Source organism: Sinocyclocheilus grahami, unplaced genomic scaffold, assembly GCF_001515645.1.
Source record: "Sinocyclocheilus grahami isolate Dianchi unplaced genomic scaffold, SAMN03320097.WGS_v1.1 scaffold219.1, whole genome shotgun sequence".
In the NCBI taxonomy this organism is placed as follows: Eukaryota; Metazoa; Chordata; class Actinopteri; order Cypriniformes; family Cyprinidae; genus Sinocyclocheilus; species Sinocyclocheilus grahami.
In genome coordinates this window covers 2,498,181-2,522,952 of record NW_015505398.1, presented here as the reverse complement: position 1 = coordinate 2,522,952, position 24,772 = coordinate 2,498,181, and the positions used below count along the sequence as shown (strand labels likewise).

The window sequence follows — 24,772 nt, the reverse complement described above, 5'->3', positions numbered from 1 at the left end:
AAACTTTCCAGCTGGAGTAAGTGGAGCAGAAAGCTGAGTGTTGCTGGTCATTAGTTTCTACTGCAGTACATGAGAAAACTGCCTCACTGAACCCATCAGACACATGCACAGTTGTACATACACATTCAGAGTCATTGATTCTTCAACTAATCTTCCTCACATCTGTCATTTTCCCACTCCCTTTTGTCTCTCTCTTTCCCTCAAGTGCCAGACCAATATTGCAAATCATATTCAATGACCAAAACTCTCCATCAATCTTTGTATTATGTTTAATTAATCAAATTCATAGTCAATCACTTGTGCATAAATTCCGAGATTAACCCATTTCAGAGTAATAAAAGCACAACCAAATCAAAACAGGTCAAGTGAGAACAAAATTGCTCAAATATTTGTGAAACTCAATACTCAACTAAAATCAACCGAAACATAGGAACTTAAGTGCTAAAAACAAGCACTTTAATTGTTGTACTTTAGCCATTTTCAAGGTTGGCAAATTTTGTTTACCAATGTTATTGAAAGTGATTTTATAAAAAAGGAAAGGAGTGCTACTGGGCACACATAAGGTTTATTAAAAGCCATTACAGAAAAGAGGCAAACATACACTATCACAGTTTGATAAAAACAAACACCACTCACTTCATCCTTTTAACCTCCCTTAAACATTAACGGCCTTAACTTTTATTAAGGAATTAAAATACAGAATTAAACCAAACAGCCTTGTAGTGCTGGGACTAGCATTGAGATTCCAATAACACCTCTCTCGGCTCTCTTTTTCTTGTTTACACATATATGGAAATTATTTACAAGGGAAGAATGACTTCAGATTAAAGGTGGCCAGCGAGCTTCCTTTGCATTTAGTGAGGGTTTAGATTATTTTGACAGATGAAAGAGAGGTCAATTTTAAAAGTAAGTATGCTTAAAGTTTCCAATGGACATACAGTTTTTATTGCAATAACACAACTGTTGAACAAAAGGATTGATACGACTTTCAAAAATACATTAATTTTTATCTAACTTTTGCCTTAATGACAGCAGCACTCAAGCAGCATAAACTTCATAAGTTTGTGTAAAAAAGGTCTCTAGCATGATCTGAGATGATCCAAAGAGCATCTCGAACTTCAATCTGACCAACGGTACAGAGTCACAAGTTTATTTTGATTAACTAGAAATAGTGCAGGACCTGAAATATTTCTCAAATGTGGCTTTCAAATTTAAGGTTGTGTTTACATTTGTAGTTCAGTTCCTTTGGTCCGGACCAAAAATGAAAACTATACATTTAGCCCTGCTTTGTTTAGTGTTCATTTTAACACTGAATCTAAAGATACAAAACAAAATGCATAAGGATATGGTCACAACCTGTGCCCTAAATTAGATCAATTTCACTGTGGCCTCAGACTTTTGGACCCCACTGTACATGAGGCACATTTTAAGATCTTCAAGAACAAATATCGGATTTCTTATATCGGAGAACCTTCATGTACTTGCGTGACACATTTCAGGACCATGGACAGCAAAGCCTTTGACAAATACTATAACAATACTATACTGTCATTCAGAAAGTTTATAGGAACTATTCAGAGGTGCTTTGAAGCATTTACTTACAAAAGACTATGAGAATTCCTTTCAAAAGCCTTTGTAGACAAAATATTATGTATGACTTTCAGATGTCATTTCTACACAAGGCTTTTCCATTGCTAAATGGATGAATCTGACATTGCTCTCCTGTTTATGGCAGGAGCGAGTAAAAGAGGGTGAGCTAGGGAAAGCTGTGAACTGCTGGTCTGCCTATGTCTGTGTACTAATCTAATTTCACAGAGTTTCAGCCCTTTGAGGCCCATATGTTCTGTCGCTATAGAGATCTTAAACCACTGGAGACGCTTCGTTAGCGTGCCACGCTACATTTCAAGGCTGCGCGAACTGTTGAGGCATCACCCTCTTAATCCTGCCCCGAGTATGTTGGCTTTCTGGATTTGATCCTTTTTTTGGCCTTGAACGGATTAGGAAAAAAAGAGATTCATTGATTTTTCCTGCCTCGTTCTAGCGCAATTGATTGAAAATGTTGCAAATCTGGTCCATGGGTGCCAAGATCGTGTCAACTACCTCCCGCCCAAACACGATTGCCATCGGCAACCGCGGTCTCCCTTGGAGACAGACGAGACGTGTGACCAGACGAATCTTTTAGAGACATGGGAACGGAGTCAAACATTAGCACACTGAATGTCAACCAGGAAATACTAGCAATAGACAGAGAAGTCACAGAAGACTAGGGCTAATATTTCAGACAAGATTTCAAGAAGATGATCGTGAGGCTCAAGGTGTCTCTTGCTAATACTGAGACACTTTACCTCAGACATCACTAATGTAATTCATTAAAAGAATAGACAATATGGACAATCTTTTTAAACAGATGATCCAAAAAATGCCTAATGAGAGCATATAATGAGTGTGAAAAAATTGCTAGAATTAAAAGCGCACATACAAACACACATTCAGTGGTCAATTTTAGGATTATTTCACCCAGAAACTATGAACTTGAATGACTTTCTTTCTTCTGTAGAACACAAAGGGAGAATAATGTGATGGAAGCAGTTACATCCATTAGAGACTATCATTTTTAAGCTCCAAAAAGGATGCAGTAACACAATGAATGTATCATAAATGTTATGTTATTTAGTTAATTTATTTAGGATGAAGTACTAAAATTTGTAAAAAAAATTAAAAAAAATAAAATATAAAAAAAATTAGCTATATAAAGCTATATAAACAACATATGTATAGCTATATAAACAAAAAAACTAATACAGAACAATCAAAGCTAATTCAAAATATAAATAAATATTATCATAGTATATAAATAATACTAAAATAGCACTTTTCCTCACACAAAGCTATCAAGTAAGTTCAAAAGACTAGCAGACTAAAATACTTTATTGACGACTTTCATGATACTTTGTAATGGTGAGGGTTTTTTTAGGTCATTTTAGAGCTTGGCAGTCCCAGTCTCATTTACTTTCATTATATAAAAAAGAATAGCCATGATAAATCTTTCAAAAACTAAACAAAAGAAAGAAAGTCATACAGGTTTGGAAAAACATGGATGAACTATTCCCTTAATATCTTTCATTCGACTGGTATGCATGCATATTTGTCCTCACTAAGCTCCTGTAGGCGTTTGAGTTGAAGAACTCCCTCCTCTTCATCTTCATCTCCAGAACAGAAGTAGAGTTCTGAGCCCACCAGAGCAAACCATCCCATTCGCCAATGATAAAGGTCATGACCCTCTTTATAGTGCAGTCGGCCAATAAGCTCATTGTCCAGCCTCAGCAGAGCATCTGCCCTTGCAGGGACAAAACACTGAAACGAAAGAGAAAAACATTAGACAGAGGAGCCGCGTGAGATGCAGAGAAAACATTTAAAAGTCAGGCGCTTGTGCAGATGACACAAAGAAGTTTCTAGTGTTTTCTGCCAAACAGAAACTACAGCTAACCCTGGAGTTGCATTAAACCGGCATATACAGATAGAAGTACAAACACAAACACCCTTTGAACATTCCCTAGCTGAGCTCTCAGAGTTACGCAAACACTTCAGCCTAGACACTAGCACCTCCACACTTCACTTAAATGGGAATTCGTGTGAGTGTGTGTGTGTGTGTGTGTGTGTGTGTGTGAGTGAGGGATGAGAGGCAAGTGAGATGGATCTGTTTGAAGGAGTAATAGCATACACCCACTCGCACAAGAAAAACACTAACGCACACCGACACAACAGGGACATTTTCAAGTTGGTCAGGCAAATTCACCAACAGAACACTGCGCAGTTTGAAAGTGACTTTAGTCTAAATAGAGCTTCAAGCATGCAATTTTGACAATAGACTTTTTTTTATTTCACCAAAATTTGGTTACATGACTGCAACTTTAGAGTTGCTTTGAAGGATGAATGTGATAAACATCCAGAACATGTTAGCAACCACACAGTAATGTGTTAAAACATTTAGACTATATTTTACAATTTTATATGTTCATAGTAGGCTCTCTATTCACTCAGCGTACTTTAGGATTTGCTTATTACAATACAATTTAAAGAAACCAAAGAGTTTCTAAAGAAGGCCAGTGGCAACAAAGGGTGAACAACTTATTTTCTTAAGTGGATATACTGTATTAATGTTCTTAAGAATTCAGAGCAGATTCACAGCCCCTTATATGGTGGATTATCCCATAGTTACCACATTATGAATTATTTATCTACTACTATTTTAAAGACATTAAAAAAGGTTTAAAAGATCCTTAAATAATTCTTTAAAATATAAACCAGGTATGATCCATAAAGAGTAACCAGAAACAGCAAATAAAAAAAAACTGGAAATGATCTACTCAAGAAAAAAAAAAGAAACTTAACAATGCCAAGTTATTTAGCCATACATTATTCAAATGTACTTAATGAATTCAAGCTTATCTAACGTATTATGTTTGTGTTCAAGTAATAAATAATTTATCAGACACTTAAATCCCTAGTTTCCTATCAGTACAGTTCACTTATTGGCTCAGTCCTTTTAGTCAGCAGTTTTCTGATTATGAGTATTACCCTCAACACCACTTTTACTGTTCACAGCCACCTGCTGGGTGCAGGACAGGTTCTGATATGTAATGTACATGCCGGGACAAAATTATATGTAATTGTAAAATCAGACAAAATTGTATGACTTTACAAGTGCTTTACTCAACACTGAGAGTGTGTTGCGTTACAAAGCACAAGTAAATCTGACAAGACCATTTAATAAAACCAAAGCAACAAATAAGTTTCCTCCCAAAGCAAACATTTAAAAAAGGATTTAATTAAACAAACTGATATTTCATCATGTGAAATATCAGAAACACTGATATTTAATGTTATGAGCCTGAATGCCTTCAAAGAGGTGTTTAAAAATGCAACAAAAACATTAATGCTACCTAAAAGCTTTTTATACCCTGTTTGACATCACATAAAAGTGCAGTTTAAATCTATAAAAGATACATCAAGGAATGTTAAGGCCTGTAAAGAGAGCACATTAAGTACTAAAATCCAAGAGATTCTCCGCAATCTAAAAGGGCTTCTGTTCATCATAGGACTTTTCATTTTCTTGTTTACAAAGGGTATGGATATATAATCTCTGAACCGGTGTTCTCAGGAAAAATGGAGAGGTGTCCTTTTCATTAGTCATTATATTTGAATTTGCACATCATGTGGACAAGGGCATTTGTCTACTTCAACTTCATCAGTGTCTTCAAATGAACTGAAACCATTAAAAAAAATACAAGTACAATACAAGTCAGGTTGCTGGGGTCAAGCCTCTTAAAATTCAAAATGATTAAAAGAAAATTTGATAGGCTCTTCACAAGCAAAGTTGCACATATACTTCATACACATCTAACGTGCTTGAATCTTGAAAAGGCTGGAGCATCTCTGAAAGATGTGCATATCTCCTTTATTTCTGTTGTGTCAACTTATTTTTTGCAGATCTGTATACAGCCATAGGCCACGGCTGTCTTTACCTGTGATCATCCAAGTTTATATGGGTAGAAAAGCCTGAGAGCTGGATGTGCTGTGGAGAGAATCATTCAATTAGGTAAAATACTAATGCTGGAAAGACGAACGAGACAGAGAAACAAAGTATTACAAACATGGAGTTTCTTGCCATTACTATTACAATCCACGCACATCTTATTATGTGTTGTTTGTGCACAAGAAGCAACTATCAACTATACATTATTGTTCAAAAGTTGGTATACAGTAAGATTTGTTGTTAGAAAGTAGTCTGTAAGTTTTGTTGTTGTTGTTTTGAAAGAAATTACTTCAGCACTTTTACATTTTTACAAAAATATATTTCAAATAAATGATGTTCTTTTGAAATTCTATTAATCAAATAATCTTGAAAAAAATGTATCATGGTTTTCACAAAAATATTAAGCAGTTGATTTCAAAACTGATATAAAAATTTTAGAATATTGGAACGATTTCTGAAGGCTCATGTGACACTGAAGACTGGAGAAATGGCTGCTAAAAATTCAGCTTTCCCAAAGGAATAAACTGCATTTTAATTTTTAAATGTTAATAATATTTCACAATATTACTGTTTTTACTGTATTTTATCCAAATAAATGCAGCCTCGATGATCATAAGAGCATAAATATTAAATAATTTTACTGACCCCAAACGTTAGAACAGTGGTGTATACTATATATCTATAATTGTCAAATTCCACATTAATTAGATGCTGCAACAAAACAACAAGTTATCACTTACAGTATATACAATTAGGCCTATTTCACAGTGAATGCATAAGGAAAACAACAATGTATCTACAACAGCAGACTCATGCTGCTCTGTAAGAAAATACAATTATTTCTGTGCTACTGTATTGCAAGTGTTCTTTAATAACAACCATACATCGCAATCAGGGGTTGTCCATTGATAATTATTACAATTTGATGGTCACAAAATGTAATTTATGAGAAAATATGTAACATGAGGAGTGGAATCACATTTACCTCCATATGATAATTAATCTACACAGAATGACACTAAACCCCAAACTGGAGCTATAAACTAATTGAATCAGCTGGATACTGTCAGATTTACTGAATAGACAATGCAGTCACTATGTATGCATGGAGCCCAACAAATGTCTTCAAACAACAGAAGAGTAGTTTACTTTATCACTTACAGTATATACAATTAGGTCTATTTCACAGTGAACGCATAAGGAAAACAACAATGTATCTACAACAGCAGACTCATGCTGCTCTGTAAAGAAAATACAATTATTTCTGTGCTACTGTATTGCAAGTGTTCTTTAATAACAACCATACATCGCAATCAGGGGTTGTCCATTGATAATTATTACAATTTGATGGCCACAAAATGTAATTTATGAGAAAATATGTAACATGAGGAGTGGAATCACATTTACCTCCATATGATAATTAATCTACACAGAATGACACTAAACCCCAAACTGGAGCTATAAACTGGAGCTATAAACTAATTGAATCAGCTGGATACTGTCAGATTTACTGAATAGACAATGCAGTCACTATGTATGCATGGAGCCCAACAAATGTCTTCAAACAACAGAAGAGTAGTTTACTGAAGTAGTTTAAATTGCTTTAAACACAGCTACATTGCAACAAATGTTCTGAAAAGTAGGTTTAAAATGCATTTTCTGCCGAGTTTAATTTAGCACGAGCAGAAAAGGGCCCAACACCAAAACATGCACTTACACTCCTGTAGACAGCGCCACTTTGCCAGCAGTGTGAATACTGTAACCTATTAACATGGATGCAAAAATAAATACGAGCTGCTTTCACGTGATGTGTGAAACAGACCTTAGTGTAAAACTGTTGAGAGACTGTTGAAAGAAAATCTAAAGGTCAAATCGTTGTGAGCATTTATTTCTAATGTGCGAGTAAAGTGACTCATATTCATGTGAGTTCAGTGTCTGGAGCCCAGTTCAGAGGCTTAGTCATCAATGGACGTGCCTCAAAATAATCTTGTTTTATCATTTACACAGGCGGAAACCTCATGGGGGACCTCTTTCAATTGCGGATGGACATTGTTTGCTATGAAAGCATCGCAACATTGATCCAGATGAAAGAAATGAATGAGTCTCGATTGAGAAGTTGCCCCGGCTCTGAAACACACAGCTACCAGCAGTGACAGGCAATGGGAGCTTGTTTTAGATGCATTATCCCCTTTAGAGCATGGGGTGTTTCACAAGTATACACACACACACACGGAGGAATACCGCTGCATGATTTATAAAGGGGCAGATGTGGTTGTTTTCTCCTCTTCCCCTAAAAGCACGATTCCTCTGTGGGTGTCAGCGGAAGCTCAGTAAAGACACACAGAAAAACACACTCTTTCACAACGTGCGCACACATCAGGGTTGGAATTTAAGAATATGCTTTCAATTTATGAATGCAAATTTCAATTGAATTGGCAACACCCCATAGGACGTGTGACAGGAAGAGGAATTTACTGAATTAAAATTCTAATTTGGTTCAACTCAACAACAACCGATAACTCAGGAGTTCTATTTAGCTGCCTTCTAGGAAAATTATGATAATAATAACAAATAAATAATAGAGTAAGAGAGTAAAATCTTCCACCATCATTAAACATACATTTCTATAGGTAGCATTTCAAACATTGACTATTTATATAATGTTTCTGGAAATACACCATATGTTGTTTTATTTTATTAGCCTATGTATTATTAAACACAACACTTTATTGTCATTATGAATTCCGTTATAATTCCACATCTATTCTGAGCAGTTACCATCTCAATTGGATGAATTCACTGAGGAAACAAAATTGGAATTTAAAATACATTCTCAATTCAATTCTGAATGGTGCATAAACCCTAAACACATACATTTATGCAAACCCACAATCAAAAATATCCTTTACAATGACATCCAGTATTTTAGTAATCCATTAATGCTGCAGAATACTGCTGCGAATGAATTGTGAGACCCTTGATTTGTAGAATATCAATGCTAAATAAATGGGAATTTAAAATTTAGAGAGATTAAGTAGTGTAACAGAGATAGAAAGAGCAAAAGAGACAGGATTGGATGAAAAAAAAGTCCATCTCCGTACGTACATGAGAACAGAATTGCTACGAACAGAAACAGAGGAGAGAGATGAACGCCACAAACTGTGAACCTTGAATGTTTCAAACACTGAAGTAACATTGAAATCAGAAATCAGAGGTTTTGATCTGTGTTTTCTGATCATGCAGTGTTAGGGAACAACTAAAAGAAGCAACAGAAAAATATGGCTCAGATTAAATCCTAAACACAAATCATTGGATAGTTATCTATTTAAAAAATATACTGGCCCATAAGCATATTCAGTGTGGTTGGCTACTTTTTGTTAGTAGCGTGTGGTGTTTGCTTCCTTGTAGCAAAAAATGGTGCTTTATAGTGAAGTCAGTGCATCAACCGGACAGCCTCAAATCCAGCAGACCGTGCTTTTATTAAAGTCCCCAGAACAAAACCATAAATTATTGACATTAGGTTTTATATAGAACATTTTAGACTATTAGCGTGAAAGGCTTTAATGCAACCTCAATGGAAGAGCTTTAAAAACGTCCTTTTTTTAGGAATTGCACAAGCAACATTTTCCTGTTGATTAAACAAGTTTAAATGCACTGCTTAAGTAGTACTGCTGAATATTTTAGAAGGGACTCTACTATTACGACACCATTAATGTGGCTGCACACTGTGTTTTATAATAAATTAAATAAGGTATTTTCAGCTTGACATTAAAATTATTTTATAGAGGCATGTAAGATATTTAAACAATGTTGGCTTAGAAGGACAAAATCAGTAAATAAAAAAGGCCAGGGTGGGGGCGGCAAACTGATGATTCTCTAGAGCTTTAAATCAGCACAAATCAGACAATAATTTTTTTTTTTATCTGACCTACTGTTCCTAAAGCAGAAGAGAACCAAAAGATTTTCATATTTTTGTGGAGATATTTTTCTGAAGAGTCAAAGAGTGGTACTTGCAAGTGCAAAAGTCACCGTCACTATGCAAGTGTGTTGTGGGTGGCTGCCAGGGCATTGTTATGTGGTTGCTAATGTGATCTGAGTGTTTTCTAGAATGGTGCAATGCGGTTGATAGGGTGGGTACTAGGTGGTTTATTACTGGCCCAAGTTAAAAGAAGCCAGTTCCACATCACTACGATATTCTGGTCTCTGACATGGCTCACATCCCTCCTCCATTTTCACTGCCTTAACATTACCTAGGCCAAAATTGTAAGATTTTTTGTCCATAAACACCCTTGTGAAAAAGTACACTTTAGCATACTTCTAAAAAGACTTTATTTCACAGTGCATGCACTTACCTGCACTTACAGTGAACTTACCTAAGAAATTACTGGATGATAAAAGGTAGCTACATGGGTTAGGTGTAGGTTCAGGGTTAATACCTAGTTATTACCCAGTTATTGTAATTACAATAAAATGTACATAAGTACCTGTGGGGAAGGGCTGTAAAATAAAGTAATACTGCTTTTTTGGTCCACTTAAGTACATATTTATTTGGAATTTCATAACTACTATTGTATTTGAAATATGGTTAAAGAATGGCTGCAGCTGAAAGTACAGACAAGCATTTGAGGTAAATTAACTTGCACTTAAATATGTATGTTACGTACTCAAATTTGTAATTACACATTTAAAGGAAGTTTGAGGAAGTTGCTATTTAGTACTTATAAATATATTAAATGTAATATCAAATAACACTGCAGTATTTATAAACGAGTACTTTACATGTGCTTTAGTCAACACATCAAAATAAGCGTACTTAAAAACATGCCAAAAGATTAAGAGATTGTTCTCAAAATCTCAAATGCACTTTCAAAGTGAAATATTTAATTTGATGATATTACAAAGTGTACTTTTTAAAAGTTATGAAATATTATGAAACTTAGTCATGAAAAACTCTCTTTAAGTTACTTAAGTGGTCCATTATTTCATAAAATATTTCATAAAGTGCTCTACAAGTGCATATTCAATGCAATAAAGCACACTTCTTTTTTCACAAAGGGATGCATTTTATCTATACATCTTAAGCAACCGTGGTTTATTTGAGAATGTTCTCAAGAACACTCCGAAGTTTGGTCATGACGTTACTGGCAGTTCAGGAAAGTTTTCAGATTCTCATCCACTTGCTGAAGTTTCTTTTTGTGCAAAGAATAATGAGGAATCTGTAAATTATCATAACAGACGTTCTTTAAACTTTCAAACAGTCATCACATTTACTTCTAAGATACTTAGAACTGCATTAAACCCTTTTCAAATATCAGAGTCTAATTCTAAAACACAGCTTGCTTATTTCCAGTGCTCATAAACACACACGCACACACACAGTGATATCGGGGAAAACAGGCAGAGGACCAAAGCAGGCTACCACAGCTTGAGACAGATGTCCCTAGGGATACAAGATAGAGACGAGCTGAAAAAAAGAAGAAAAAACAAACGAGCTCCTACAGTGGAACATGTGCTCCAGATGCTTGTGTTACTCCACCAAGAGTCCACCTTAATGTAGGGCCCTTTCCTGGCCCCGTCCCTAGAGAGAACTTCTGTCTAACCACCAACGGCCCTCTCCAGATGCTTGGAAGAGAACAGCATGAGCGCAATGGGTGCCATAGAGACAACGGGGAAACATACTTGAAAGAATAACATCTTTGGGGGGATTTAGTGTAAGAAGAATGGGGTACTCAAATGAAGGGGGCATAATAATATTACACAAATACGGTGCAACCATTTCCAGCCATGGGTGAGGATAAACAGGAAGCGCAGATGAATATTCATAGGTAATTATTTGGATGAATGGATAAATGAGGAGGTGGGTGTTTGGATGGATGAATGCAAGGACAGACGGACTCACCGGGTCTTCCTTTCCGGTCCAGAGTGGCCTTGCCGGCGTTCACAGAGCAATAGAGAAATCCATCCATAAAAGACGGAACATCAGCCGAAAAACTGCTCTCAAATACTGCTTCCCGCTTAGGAAAATCTATAGAGAGAAAAAACAGAGAGAGATTAAAAAGAAAAAGGAGAACAGCTGATTAGGAATAATCCTATAATGTGGTGAGGACGAGAAATGCTGTTTATATGGAGATCAGTCGCATTATATGCAAACGCAGCTCGCTATTCCAACTGCTTTCAAGTGAAATTCAAAGTTTTTAAAAACTATTTACCTCAGAAGCTTCTTGATAACCAGTCAGTCTTCATGCAAGGTGTCAAACAGCTTTTAAAAGCTACATTTCATCCATTTTAATATGTTTATTTTTCATTTTCTAAGGTTATTTATTAAGTAGGATTGTAACAGTGCTTAATTTGTAAATGAATAATTTCCGGATCCAAAACAGCAATTAAAAGGCGCTGTGACCGACACTGAAAATACAACTTAAGTTTTCCCGGAACATTCAATGATGTCCCTAAACGGTGATGCCACAATTATAAGAGAGCATCGTTCACAAGTTTCTGCATTAACCTAACTAGGGAACAGCTTCAAACCCTGGGTCAAAAATGGGTTGCCAGGATGATTTTAGGAAAATGTATATCTAAGATGCATTAAAAATAACAAAATTTGTTTTCATAAAAATAAAATTCAATCATTGTATAGGTATAAATATGCTAAAAATATCTGACTTAAATAAGTAACAGTTTTAATTAAACGCGCATCCTTGCTTTATTTCACAAAATCACAAATGTTCTGTTATTTTGCGTGTGCAAAAATAAAAGTAAACACTTTGTGCTTTCGAATTATGTCTTACTCTTATCTGTATGACCAAAAATTATGTATTTTATGTTTCAGCTGTTCGATCGCGCCGGCGCCTCGCATGCTCACACACACACACACACCACATATTCGCAACTCAAACTTGACATTGCAGTTTGTTCATTATCAAAATAAAACACAGTCAACCAAAAATATAAAAGGTTACACTGGTCAATTTAAATAGTCCGTGGTATAACTGGTCCACTTTGTATGCCAAGCACATTTTTGCTCATGTGAAGAGGATATTTCTGTCGATATACGAACACGCGTAAAGTACAAAGCCTCTACATTATAAATAATAGTTTCATTGAAATACATTGCGAATATGGAAACATTATGATTTGTGCCGAATGAGAGATACGTGAGCCCAATTAACGCCTGGTACTTTCAGTTTCGCTTTGTTTTGGTTACTTTAGGTTTATATATTTTTATTTCATTCTTGTTCTGTTCTGAATACCGTTACATTTATATGATTTGTTTTGGAGTGAGCTATAGGCTACTAACGTATAGGCTAGCTATGTTTATAGTGTTTATAATGTTTATGCATTATATTTCACATTATTTGGTATTATTTATGGTATTTATGGTATTATTACACTCTCTCCAAACGTTCTGCTGCTCACAAAACAATAAGCAGTAAGCACCAATCAATGAGTGCGAGTTTGAACTTAAGAAAGCTGACTGGTCACAGTCAAAAATATGTTGAGGACCAATACATAACCTCCAAATACATAAACCTGTACTCGCTCTCATATGCACGCACGCACTGTCACGATCTAATGCCGGATCCTTAAAAACAATTACAGGAATGCAAAAATCGGACATTTTCCGGAACAGGGTCCATCAGGATCCAGCTCAAATTAAGCACTGGCTTGTAAAACTTCCATTCAAACATAGAAGCTCAAGGTTAGAATTTGACTCTGCTCCCCTCGTTCTGCTCTACCTCTTCATCTGCTCTCCCTATTTTCCTCCTTCACTTTTAACTCCTTTTTCCGCCAACTACCTTATCACATTCTGATTCAATTAGCCACTATGCTCAGGTTCAATTTTCTTCGGGAAGATTTTATCACACATTTCCAGTCGCCAACATGGAAAAAGTTCAAATAACTTTAATTGAAAAGCCTTTTAATTGAGGGATCTTTCCACCCATCCATCTCTTCCCTCCAGCTACTGATACTTCTCTGTTCGAACGAGAAGGATTAAAAGTGATAATGAGATAGGACGGAGGGAAGTCCAATTTGGCGATCTCTGCACACGTGCCTCCAACATGCAAATTGAGAACCTGCATAAGTAATATATTCAAATGTATGCGTATGTGTATTTTTCCAAGCGAAACAATGGAACTTGTTGCAAGTTGAATGTGTGTGTATGTGTGTAAGATGATGACTGAATTATCTGACTGAGAATCACATTTACAAGCCATTAAGTTAATGAGGCCATAGCTCCACACAGATTTAGAGGTTACGCAAATGTTGTCCTGCTGTTGTTACGATGTTAGTAAGCTTAACAAAACATTGGCAGAACACTGTAAAACATTTGTGGCTGTGCTGATTGGAGAATAGCTTAATTAGGATCGTTGGCACACTTCCTGTAAAAGCCCCAAATGAGCAATGTAATGACACACACACACAATCTACAGCTAATTATAGACACTTTCAGGGGTAATGCCGTTTTGAGGTAAGGATGTGTGTGTGTGTGTGTGTGTGTGTGTGTCACCCATTAGCCTGTGAGAAATGCCAATTGTGATGAAATTTGACTGTGAGTACCAGACGGCGTGTATTTAATTGCAAAACAGGAAAACATAAAACTTTCCATTTAAATAGTATGTTATTTATGGTCTACACTGCCCTTCAAAAATTTGGGGTCAGCAAGATTTATTTTATTTTTTTCATATAAAAGTAATTAAATGAATACTTTTTTTACATTCAGCAAGGATGCATTAAATTGAAGTGACAATAAAGACATTTATAAATAAAATAAAAATTAATTAAAAACTAAATGAACTTTTTATTAATCAAAGAATGCTAAAAAAAAAAAAAAAAAAAAACCTTAACAGTTTCCATACAAATATTAAGCGGCACAACTGTTTTCAACATTGCTAATGATATGAAATGTTTTTAAGCACCAAATCAGCATATTAGAATTATTACTAAAGGTTCATTTTATAATGAAGACTGGAACAATGGCTGTTGAAAATTCAGCTTTGCCATCACAGGAATAAATGACATTTTAAAATATATTTAAAAAAAGAAAATGGTTATTTGAAATTGTAACAATGTTTTTACTGTATGTAGTGTACATTATCTCATTATCTGCATTCAACATAAGTTTTACACATTTTCATGCATATTTGATAAGTTAATTTCTGATACAACTATATCAAAAAGCCGCCAGCTATTAGATTGAATAATCAATATCATATTAGATGATTGATTTTATAATCTTAATTGTGTATTGTATAATCATGATGAAGTGCATACTTTGATGCTTGAAACAAAGGGCTGCTGTATGAAATGCAGTATTTTTATCTTTATTTTTATTGATTCATTGTGTGGTAAGCTCTGCTGTGACATTTCCCTTTTGGATTAATGAAGTCAATCAAACCAAATCAATGCTGGTTGAAAGAAGTCTCTTACATTCACAAAGGCTGCATAAATTTGATCAAAAATACTGTAAAACTGGAATATTGCGAAATAATTTTGCAATTTTAAATATTTATTTAATATTAACACACTTTAAAATGTAACTTATTTTTGTGATGGCAAAGCTGAATTTTTAGCATCGATTACTCTAGTCTTCAGTGTCACAAGTGTCACAATCCTTCAGAAATCATTGTAATATGCTGCTTAACATTTGTGGAAACAGTGATACATTTTTCCTGGGATCTGTAATGAATAGAAAGATTTAAAGAACAGAATTTTTTTTTTTTTTTGGCGTTTTTGCAGTTTTCTATGACAGGACAGTAGAGATACGACAGGAAGAAAGAGATGGGGGGGTTGGGAATGGGAAAGTTCCACTAGGTGCGATTCGGCCTCGGGACAGCCGAAGCGAAACTGCGCCATATGTCGGCGTGCTGCCCACAAGGCTATCGGTTATTTGAAACAGAAATAATTTGTAACATTATAAATATTGCTACTTATATTTCTGATAAATTTAATGTGTCCTTGCTGAATAAAAGTATTACTGTCTTTCAAAAAATAAAAACTAAATAAATAAAAGTCTTACTGAAACACTGAACATTGGAAAGGTAGTGTATATGTGGTGGCATGCATTTCACGGGATATTGCAAAGTACGGCGGCCTGTACACATCATGATGAAGTGACAGTTTATTTAGCACACACACACCTGAGAGCTTGTTGTGGTAAAGAAACTCCATCTGCAGCCTCTGGCCTGCTTTCTGAGCCAGTAGATATGGGGTGGAGTACTGAGGGTCACCGGTTGCACACATCACATCCGCCCCGCTGAAAACCAGGGCCATGGTTTGCAGGATGTCAGGGAGAACCACTGTTGCACACAGCGCCTTTGGACACACACACACATGCAACAAAACATGTTGTATGAACACGACTGAGCATCAGTGATGGGAAGAGCACAGCAGCACGCAAAGACTACACTGAAACTGACAGCACATGATGAATTAACAAACAACATTGTCAAAGTACCACTCCTTTTGCAGCTAATATGAAAAACAAACATTTGTTGCATGCAGCTTTACTTGGTATCTTGGTACAGAATAACGTTAACATTGACATTGACACTGACAGAAAGCGAGGCATCCAAAGAAAGAAAGCAGTCAGTCCAATTAAAAAGAGATGGAGGGGGAAAGAGTCAATAAATACAATAGTGTGTGTCTCTGAGAGAGCCAGAGAGAGAGAGAGTGTTGGCGGGAGTAATTCAGTCGAACACTGCTTTCATCTAAAACAGTCCGATCCAGCCAAGCTATCGATCCCCCTCAAACAAGCTAGATCCGCTGGAGAACAAGGACACTGAGACAGTAAACCACACACATACATGTTCAGAAGAATCAAAACATCTCAGACTACTAGTGAAAAGTAGTATATCATTTCAAATTATTTTCTTATTTTTCGTAAATATTACACTACCGATCAAAGGTTATAGTAAGTACGATTGTTTTTAAGAAATCACTTTTATTAAGCATTAAAATTATCTTTTAAACTGTTACAAAAAACTTTTTCAAATAAATGCTGTTCTTCTGAATGATTCATTGAAGAATCCTGAAAATCGTGTATCACCGTTACTGCAAAAATATTATGCAGCACAACAACAGTGTTTCAACACTGATAATAATAAGACTGTTTCTTGAGCACCAAATCAGTATATTATAATGATTTCTGAAGGATCACGTGACACTGAAGACTGGAGTAATGACTGCTGTTTCTTTCTTTTGCTTTGTCTCTTTTTAAATGATACCAACACATGACCTGCTTTAACTCCACAAGTGTTGTGTCATCCTGATGATCATGTTCTCCAGCATGATATGAGATGTATGCACAGTGACAGTTACTTACTTGATGACAATAATGACAATACTAAATTTAATTTAGACAAATAATAAAGATAATTTAATATTTTCTATTCATAACTTCTAGCCTATTTGCTGTGCATTTGTTGTACAAGATTAAAAAGTATAAAACACCAGTTCCCTTTCCCTATCCCATTTGGTGTCTAGGTGACCTTATAATGTTGTTCCAATGACATAAAAACCAAGGACATCCCTTAGCGTGTGTGTACATGTTCTCTAGGTCACCTTTTCTGAAGAGACTTTCTGGAGGTCACTGATTTTAATTGGAGCTGTTGACTATAATCCAGATAAACACACACATATATACTCTACAAATACAACATAATGATAAATTGTGCCACTGATGGCAAAGACTGAAATAAAATTCAGCAGCCATCATTCTAATCTTCAGTGTATGCTGAAAATATGCTGATTTGGTGCTTTGGTGTGCTTAATATTTTTGTGGAAACCGGCATATTTTTTACAGCAGTCTTTGATGAACAAAAAGTTCAAAAGAACAGCCTTTATTAAATAGATTTTTTGTAACATTCTAAATGTCTTTACTGTCACTTCTTGATTAAATGTATGTGCGTGTGTGATGCCATTAAGATGCCTTCTTTTATATAAAATGCCATTAAGATCTATCGTGGTGGGGACTTCTATCACACTGAGCAAATTATAATTCTCATCTGCTAAATCTGACCTTCACACAAACCTTTCTGCATTTTAACATATTAATTTTCACATTAATTTGTATGCTTATTAACTAGTTCTACTTTGGCTGGTCCCAACAATGTAAGCACTTTCAGGTTTTTACTTTTTTCAAAAAAGAACAATCTGAATTGTTGTCATATCTCATAAACACAAAACCACTGCCTACCAGGCTGACTACTGCTCCAAACTTCAGGCTGAATGAAAGTATCAGACAGGAACTAAAATGAAAACTTAAAGACATATATCACATCAGGGCTTAAACAAAAACTTTGAGAACAGGGAGGATTTTTCTGGAACATTTTGTTTGTGTCTGACCCAGACGTACCCTTCCATTTATAATCTAATCTCACCTCTGTATGTATCTGCACTATATTCTTTATCTTCCTCTCACTCTCTTTGTCTCTCTCTCTCTCTGACACACACGCACACAATCATATAACTTTTTAAGAAGAACCCCTGAAAACTCCCCAGTGCTGCTCTCATCTCACACACACGTAATCCACAGTTCCAATCCTCTCGCTCCCTCTCTTTTGCCCCCCCTCTCCAGAAGACAAAAGCAGGCTTGATCTGTGTTAGTGCTGACGGTAAGGAAAAACAGCATCTTTTGGCTTAGGAAAGAGTAATGCGGACAAACTCAGTAGGAACAATCAAAACACACACACACACAAATACAGCATAATTATGAATTATGCACAGGAAATCGTGTTAACTCATAACACACCCATTATCATCCATTCAATTTCTTTAACATACTTTGTTTTCCGACTGTAACTTTACAGCACTTTGATTGTAGTTGCATTATTTAGTGCTATGCAAAACGATTCAAAGCAGAATCTTGGTTTTAACACAACTCTGGCAACCAGCTCTGAAAATTGATGAGAGCCAGTTACCATGGTAACCCTAATTTACACCTGGGCCAGAGCAACAACAGATGCACACACACACACACACACACACATACACACACAGCGACCAACATATCCAGCCCTAATGGGCCTTTTAATGAGGTAGAAAAAAATAACACTAAGCCAAAGGCCAATAATAGCACACAGGCTCTCTTACACACACCTTGTTGAGTTCCTCTTTAGTGTTTAGACCTTCTAGAACTTTCTTGTACTTTCTCTTTTTGTACTTCCTGTGAATAAAGGATGCACGCTGCTCCAGTGACGGCTGCATGCAAAGCTCCTCCTCTGGGGGAAGATTTGCTTCCCAGAAGCTGTTGGAATTTTTATTTCCAATGTCTAAAAACAGCTAAAGAGAGGGACAGAATGTGAGGACAATGTATTTCACAAGAAAGTTAGATCACCCAAAAATGACATACTCAACATCATGTCATGTAAACCCAGATTTTTTTCGAAAAACAAACTAAGGTATTTTTAATGAAACCTTTCCATCCCTTTATTTCCTCCATGGAATGGACTTTCAATGGAGGGACAGAAATCTCTCAGGTTTCATTAAAAATATCAATAACACTTTAAGTATAGGGACAAATTCTTACTGTTAACTAGTTGCTTATTAGCATGCCTATTATTAACATATTGGCTGTTTATTAGTACTTATAAAGCACATATTCTGCATGATCTCTAATCCTACCCAATTCCTAAACTTAACATCTACCTTACTAACTATTAATAAACAGCAACTTAAGAGTTTATTGAGGCAAAAGTCATAGTTAATGGCTTGTTAATGGTGAGACTTGGACCTAAAAATTAAGTGTGACCGAAATATCTTCCTTTGTTCTTAAGGCTTTGGAATGACATCAGGGCGAGTAACTATAAATCAACAGATGTTTCATTTTTGAGAGAACTCTCCCTTTAAAATCAATATGTAAGAAGTGACTACCACAACAGATCGGTACCTCAATGAGCTCGTTGGTCCATATGCTGCTGTCTAGCTTCATACTGCGGACCTTTGAGATCCCAGGACCCAGGAATCGATGCTGACCTGGAAACAGATACTGATCTGAACTTTTCACATCTAAAACAGACAATGTTAATTTAATAGTCAAAACTTCCTGTTAACTAAAAATGTCCTGCTTAACCTCAAAACTAAGCACAACTTCACACTAAATGGTATAAAGCAAGTATGACGCACATACAGACAGAGTCATACTCATTATACATTTCATCGTATCCTTCCCAAGCACTCTTTTCTCCAGCCTGCCACAGCTATAATTGCAAATGAAAGGCACGAAAAAGCCATTAATTGCTAATGAATCATAAGTAATTAATTGTGTTTGTTGGTCTGCGCATTTATTTAGCTGAACTCCAGGCACTGTCGTAGTCGTTGTTTATGCGAGAAACAGATGAATTAAACATGGCAGGGAGAAACACATATTTGAATATGGAGTGTGTGATTTTCCGGCATAATTAGTAGCATTTTAGAGTACCAGTTTGCCATCAAAGATCATTAGAGCCGCCTGAGAGCCAACGGGACTAAAGATGCTCTGTGTACGTGTTAGTGTGTGTGCATTAAGGGCACTCGTTAAGGGTTTTTTAGTGCCATCGAAGAAAACTTCTAAGACAGGAAAGTACCTTAAACACAGCGTTTGTTTCAATGAAACCCTATTTAAAGCATCAAAAGAGAACAAAACCATCAGAAAGGTGGAGAAATTTCTCTTTGTTACCTTATTTGAAACTATTAAAAGAAAGGAAGAGTGAAAAATGGGCATAGTGGGAGTTTCTATGGTAACCGTAGCCTCACTTGAGGAATGTCTCCAATCACAGAGTTCGATTTAAAGAGCTTATTGCAATTACATGTGTAAAGAAACAGACAAACCCGAATACGTGTCACACAGCCAGGGATGTTGATTGATATCAAAGTGTGTTGGAAGATAAAAGACGGGGCAAAAAGAAACAGAAGTGAATGAGGGGGAAAAAAAGAAGTGGGAACGTTAAATAAGTATTATAAATGTGAAGACAGATTGTGAGAAAGAGAAAGTCACTTCACCTGTCTCTCTCTTTCACACGCTCTCTGTCTCCCACCGAAGACAATTTGCTTTCATTTAATCGTTAGCTGTTCGTTATATTCCCAGTATTTCGCTCTCGCTCTCCTAATTGTCGGCTGCAGAAGCGCAGCTAATTAAAGTGTCTGTGCCATAGATCCCATGAAGGCTGCGGTGCACATTTAGGGAAAGCAGCCATTTGCACACGTTCAGCCACTGGTTCCTCCTGTATTGTGACCTAATGTAACATTACATGGCTGCATAATGAGTTAATTTATGGCGTCGGAGGGTGGTCACAATAATCTAAGTTATGTTTTGAGTTATTGACTGCGAGTCTGGAAGCGCTGAGTGAGCGCCGTATTGTGTTGTGTGCACAGAGATTTAAATAAAGCTCGCGTCCCAGCAAGCCGACCCTGCCTTCTTCCTTCCACTCTCTTGAACCTTACCACACTAAGCAACCACAATATCGGGAGAAAGAGCAAAGGAACTGTCTAAGGAGAGATGGAGTAAGATGGCTATGAAGAGCATTTAGTCTGTACCTGTAAAAGACAATCTGTTTGTGCGTTGTTTTGTTACTCTCTATGATGTAACAACTGTTCCTTACCACACGTTTGTCTATTTTTCAGACTAGTTTATCTATCCACACTAAACTGCGGTGTAACGTGACACAATATTCTTCTCACAGCCAGTGAGAAGATATTTAATATGTCCAGTAACAATTTTGGGATCAATAAGATTTTAATTTGTTGCTTGAAAGAAGTCTCTTATGATCAGCAAGGCTGCATTTATTTGATCAAAAATACAGCAAAAACAGAAGAATTATGAAGAAATATTATTATAAATTAAAATAGCTGTTTTCTATTATAATATATGTTAAACTGCAATTTATTACTGTGATGGTAAAGCTGAATTTTTAGCAGACTTTTCTCCAGTCTTCAGTGTCACATGACCCTTCAGAAATCATTCTAAACATTGGTGCTCAATATTTTTTTTTTACTTAAAGTAGCTCAAAAGGAAAATTCTGTTTGATTTTGATTCACTTAATTTGTCTTTGCTTAATAAAACTATTAATTTCTTTAAAAACAAAAATCCTACTGATCCTTTTCAACTGAAGACATAGGAACCAAGTAAACTTTTATTGCTTCGTGCTTGGTGTGTGTGTGTGCTTAAGACATTGTGTGTTTCATGTTCCATTCCTGTTGTGTTTGTTCTTGATCTGTTCTTTGTGTTCATAATTGTTTCTTACCAGCACAATTCTTGCAGATGACCACACACAGGTTGATGGAGGCCCATTCCGGCTCAGGAGCCTGACAATCAGCGCACTCCCTGTTGGATCTGTTGAACCAAACCTTCTCCAGCACCTCATAATTGCACAATGTCTCTACGATGGACTCCTGTACTGCTTCTATCCATTCCTCTCTCTCACGCTCAGAGTCCACTGTGAAACTGACAAAAATGATACAAAACTCTTACATACACTCTATCAGACTGATTATAGATTAAGTATTACAGTAGGTGATTTAAAAAAGGCAATCACTGGGCTCTTTAAAGCAGTACTGACTCTGATTGGCTGTCAAAGTTTTTATCATTCATCAGCTGAATAAAATTGTTCTGAAAGTGATTCCAGCAATATTGCTCCTCTGTGCCATAATTGTTATAAAGTTTTGGTGTTGAAATTTAGAACGATTTTTTAAAAATATGCCTTTATCGTTATAGTGATTGCCCTTGGTGTGAACAGGCCTGAAGGAGTGGTCACATTCCCTATTGTCTGGCGAATTGTCTGGGCAAAATCTAGTCATTTTTAAAGGAAATTACACAATCAGGAATTTCTTGTGAGGGTGAAAGATTGCCCCAAACAGATTTCACATTGGATTCAGTTGGTTATATGAATTTGCACAAATAGTATTGACCTTTTCTGAGACTTTTATGGTGCTTCTGTGTCCTTTTTGAAGCTTAAAAGCATTCATTGTCATTGCATGGAAAAGAGCGATTAACACATTTTTTTGAATGTCTTCTTTTGTCTTCCATGAAAGCATGAAAGCCCTATAGGTTTGGAATGATATGAGGGTTAGTAAATGAATTACAGAATCCACATTTTTGGGTAAACTATCCCTTTAAGTTGAAGCCCAAATCCGTTACTGTCAAATTTTAATACAGGGCCTGAATCCCTTGCCATCAGCTCTCTAAGCACTGACTCAAATATGGGAGTCGGTGTGTGTGCATAAACAAAATATGTTAAACATAAAACCCAAAGTTCTATTTGGCTAAGTTCACCCTGGCTTAAAACCCAACAGTCTGAGTCCCACTGGGCCCAGGTCAAGTACCAGACAAATAAAAATGGTGACTACCACTTTTTAAATGTTCATTATTGCATTTTGATTGGCAGTGATGAGCCAGAGTGCAGCCCAAATGTAAAAACCAGTAATAGCTCCGAATCTGCTTTCCATTTCCATTATGACCCCCCTGCGCCCATTATTTTAAATGAGCACAGAGACCTTGATACGTTATTTCTGCGAAAAATTCCAATTATTTTGCCAATAACTAATACTATATAGTCGTCCAGCCTCATATCGCTCAGTGTTTAGAACGCAACTACAAACAGATCAATATTCTGTCCTGTCCACAAAAACAAAGCTAGGAGATACAGAGGAAAAATCTTTAACAACACACACCAGCCAAACAAAGAGAGCGATAGCTTTTCATTGTTTGTTGTTGTTATTGTTGGGTCTTTTTTTTAGCGGGGGAACTGAATGAGCCATAAAAGGATCATTAAAAAACAAACACAAAAACATCTCATCGATTAGGCCTCCGCAAATGGCTGCTTTGTTGGAAACATCAGCTTGTGTGGGGTCACAGGTGAGCGATGCCTGTACTGTACAGCCGTTATAACAGAGCTGATATTTATAAAGAAAAAAAAGAACGAAAGAGGAAGAAAAAACAGATCAATAATGAGTGTGCTTCAGATGGATAGTATCAGAGTGGCAGGACAGTCATAATGAGAGAGTGGCTGCTAGAAAATAACACAGCAGGAAACAAACTCAAAATGATACTAAAAAGGCTCAAAAAGAAGAAATCGACAGTTTCCTCTGCCATTAATAAATCTCACACTGTCCAGCTATGCAAGCACTCAGTTTCATTATAAACAGCCAAAATCCATTAATCCATATTATATTTTGGTTGGTGCAATCACTTATACTAAGAGGTAAATCTCCTAAGTAGGAACGCCTTAATAAATGAACCAAGACAAAAAAATTTAACTTCTCTTGAAATGTTACAAACTAGGTAGTGAATGTAATAGTAAGTAAATACGTTTTAGCTTACTGACTTCAGGTTTGGTTAAAACAATTCATGTACAATTCCAGATAGAAAATTGAATGAATACTTGGCATTCTAGGAATCTGGAGTTTTGTAGGAATGGCTCAGAAAATTTTATTTTGTTGCAAACATACATTCACCAGCCCCTTTATTAGGTACACCTGTTCAACTGCTTGTTAATGCAAAAAAAATTATCAGCCAATTTCATGGAAGCAACTCAATGCATTTAGGCAAATACACAGACTTGGCCCTATTTTTCTAAACTACAGTACGTTTGAGTTTCGAATCTTATCACACGAATCGGACAGGATTAAACATCTTTGTGTTTATTACAGAGGTGGGAGGGTCTGTTTTGTACATCTGGGCTTTGCAGAGATTACGCACTCTATATGCGTGCATTGCATATAGTCATTTGGATTTATTATCATTAGTATAACCAAATTTTTACTACAGATACTATGGTTAAGCTATGGCTACTATAGCAAAACGATGGTTAATTTGTGGTTACTTTAGTTTAAAGGGGTCATATGATGCGATTTCAAGTTTTCCTTTCTCTTTGGAGTGTTACAAGCTGATTGTGCATAGATAAGATCCCTGAAGTTGCAAAGACTAAAGTCTCAAAACCAAAGAGATATTCTTTATCAAAGTTAAGACTCTGCCACTCCCCCCTAAAACGGCTCGTTCTAACACGCCCCCACATATCTACCTCACTATGTGGAAATATTACCATAATGCTGCCCAAATGTGCACGCAAAGAAAGAAGGCGTGGTTTCAGTAACCGCTTCATCACTGTGTCTGTCACGCGACTCTGTTTTCCTTTCGGGCTCTGTCTTTACATTTATTTTGAAAGATGAAGCTCGCGATTATGGTAAGGAGCGTTACATTTCCGACGAGTGCTTGCGGTGTTCGGCCAATCACTGCGCTGTGCACTGGGTCAGCTAGCCAAT

General features: G+C 36.2%; 1 protein-coding gene across 1 annotated transcript in view; it reads right to left on the bottom strand.

Moving 5' to 3' along the window:
* LOC107596507 (arf-GAP with Rho-GAP domain, ANK repeat and PH domain-containing protein 2) overlaps nt 1-24,772 on the bottom strand; it is a 96,329-nt gene that overhangs the window by 21,890 nt on the left and 49,667 nt on the right. Inside the window, exons 11-16 of the mRNA XM_016287253.1 lie at nt 21,757-21,956; nt 19,425-19,510; nt 18,635-18,817; nt 15,676-15,850; nt 11,362-11,561; nt 3,156-3,354 (exon numbers count right to left, since the gene is read on the bottom strand). Of these exons, the coding sequence (XP_016142739.1) occupies nt 3,156-3,354; nt 11,362-11,561; nt 15,676-15,850; nt 18,635-18,817; nt 19,425-19,510; nt 21,757-21,956 (1,043 nt within the window). The remainder of the gene's footprint in view (nt 1-3,155; nt 3,355-11,361; nt 11,562-15,675; nt 15,851-18,634; nt 18,818-19,424; nt 19,511-21,756; nt 21,957-24,772) is intronic.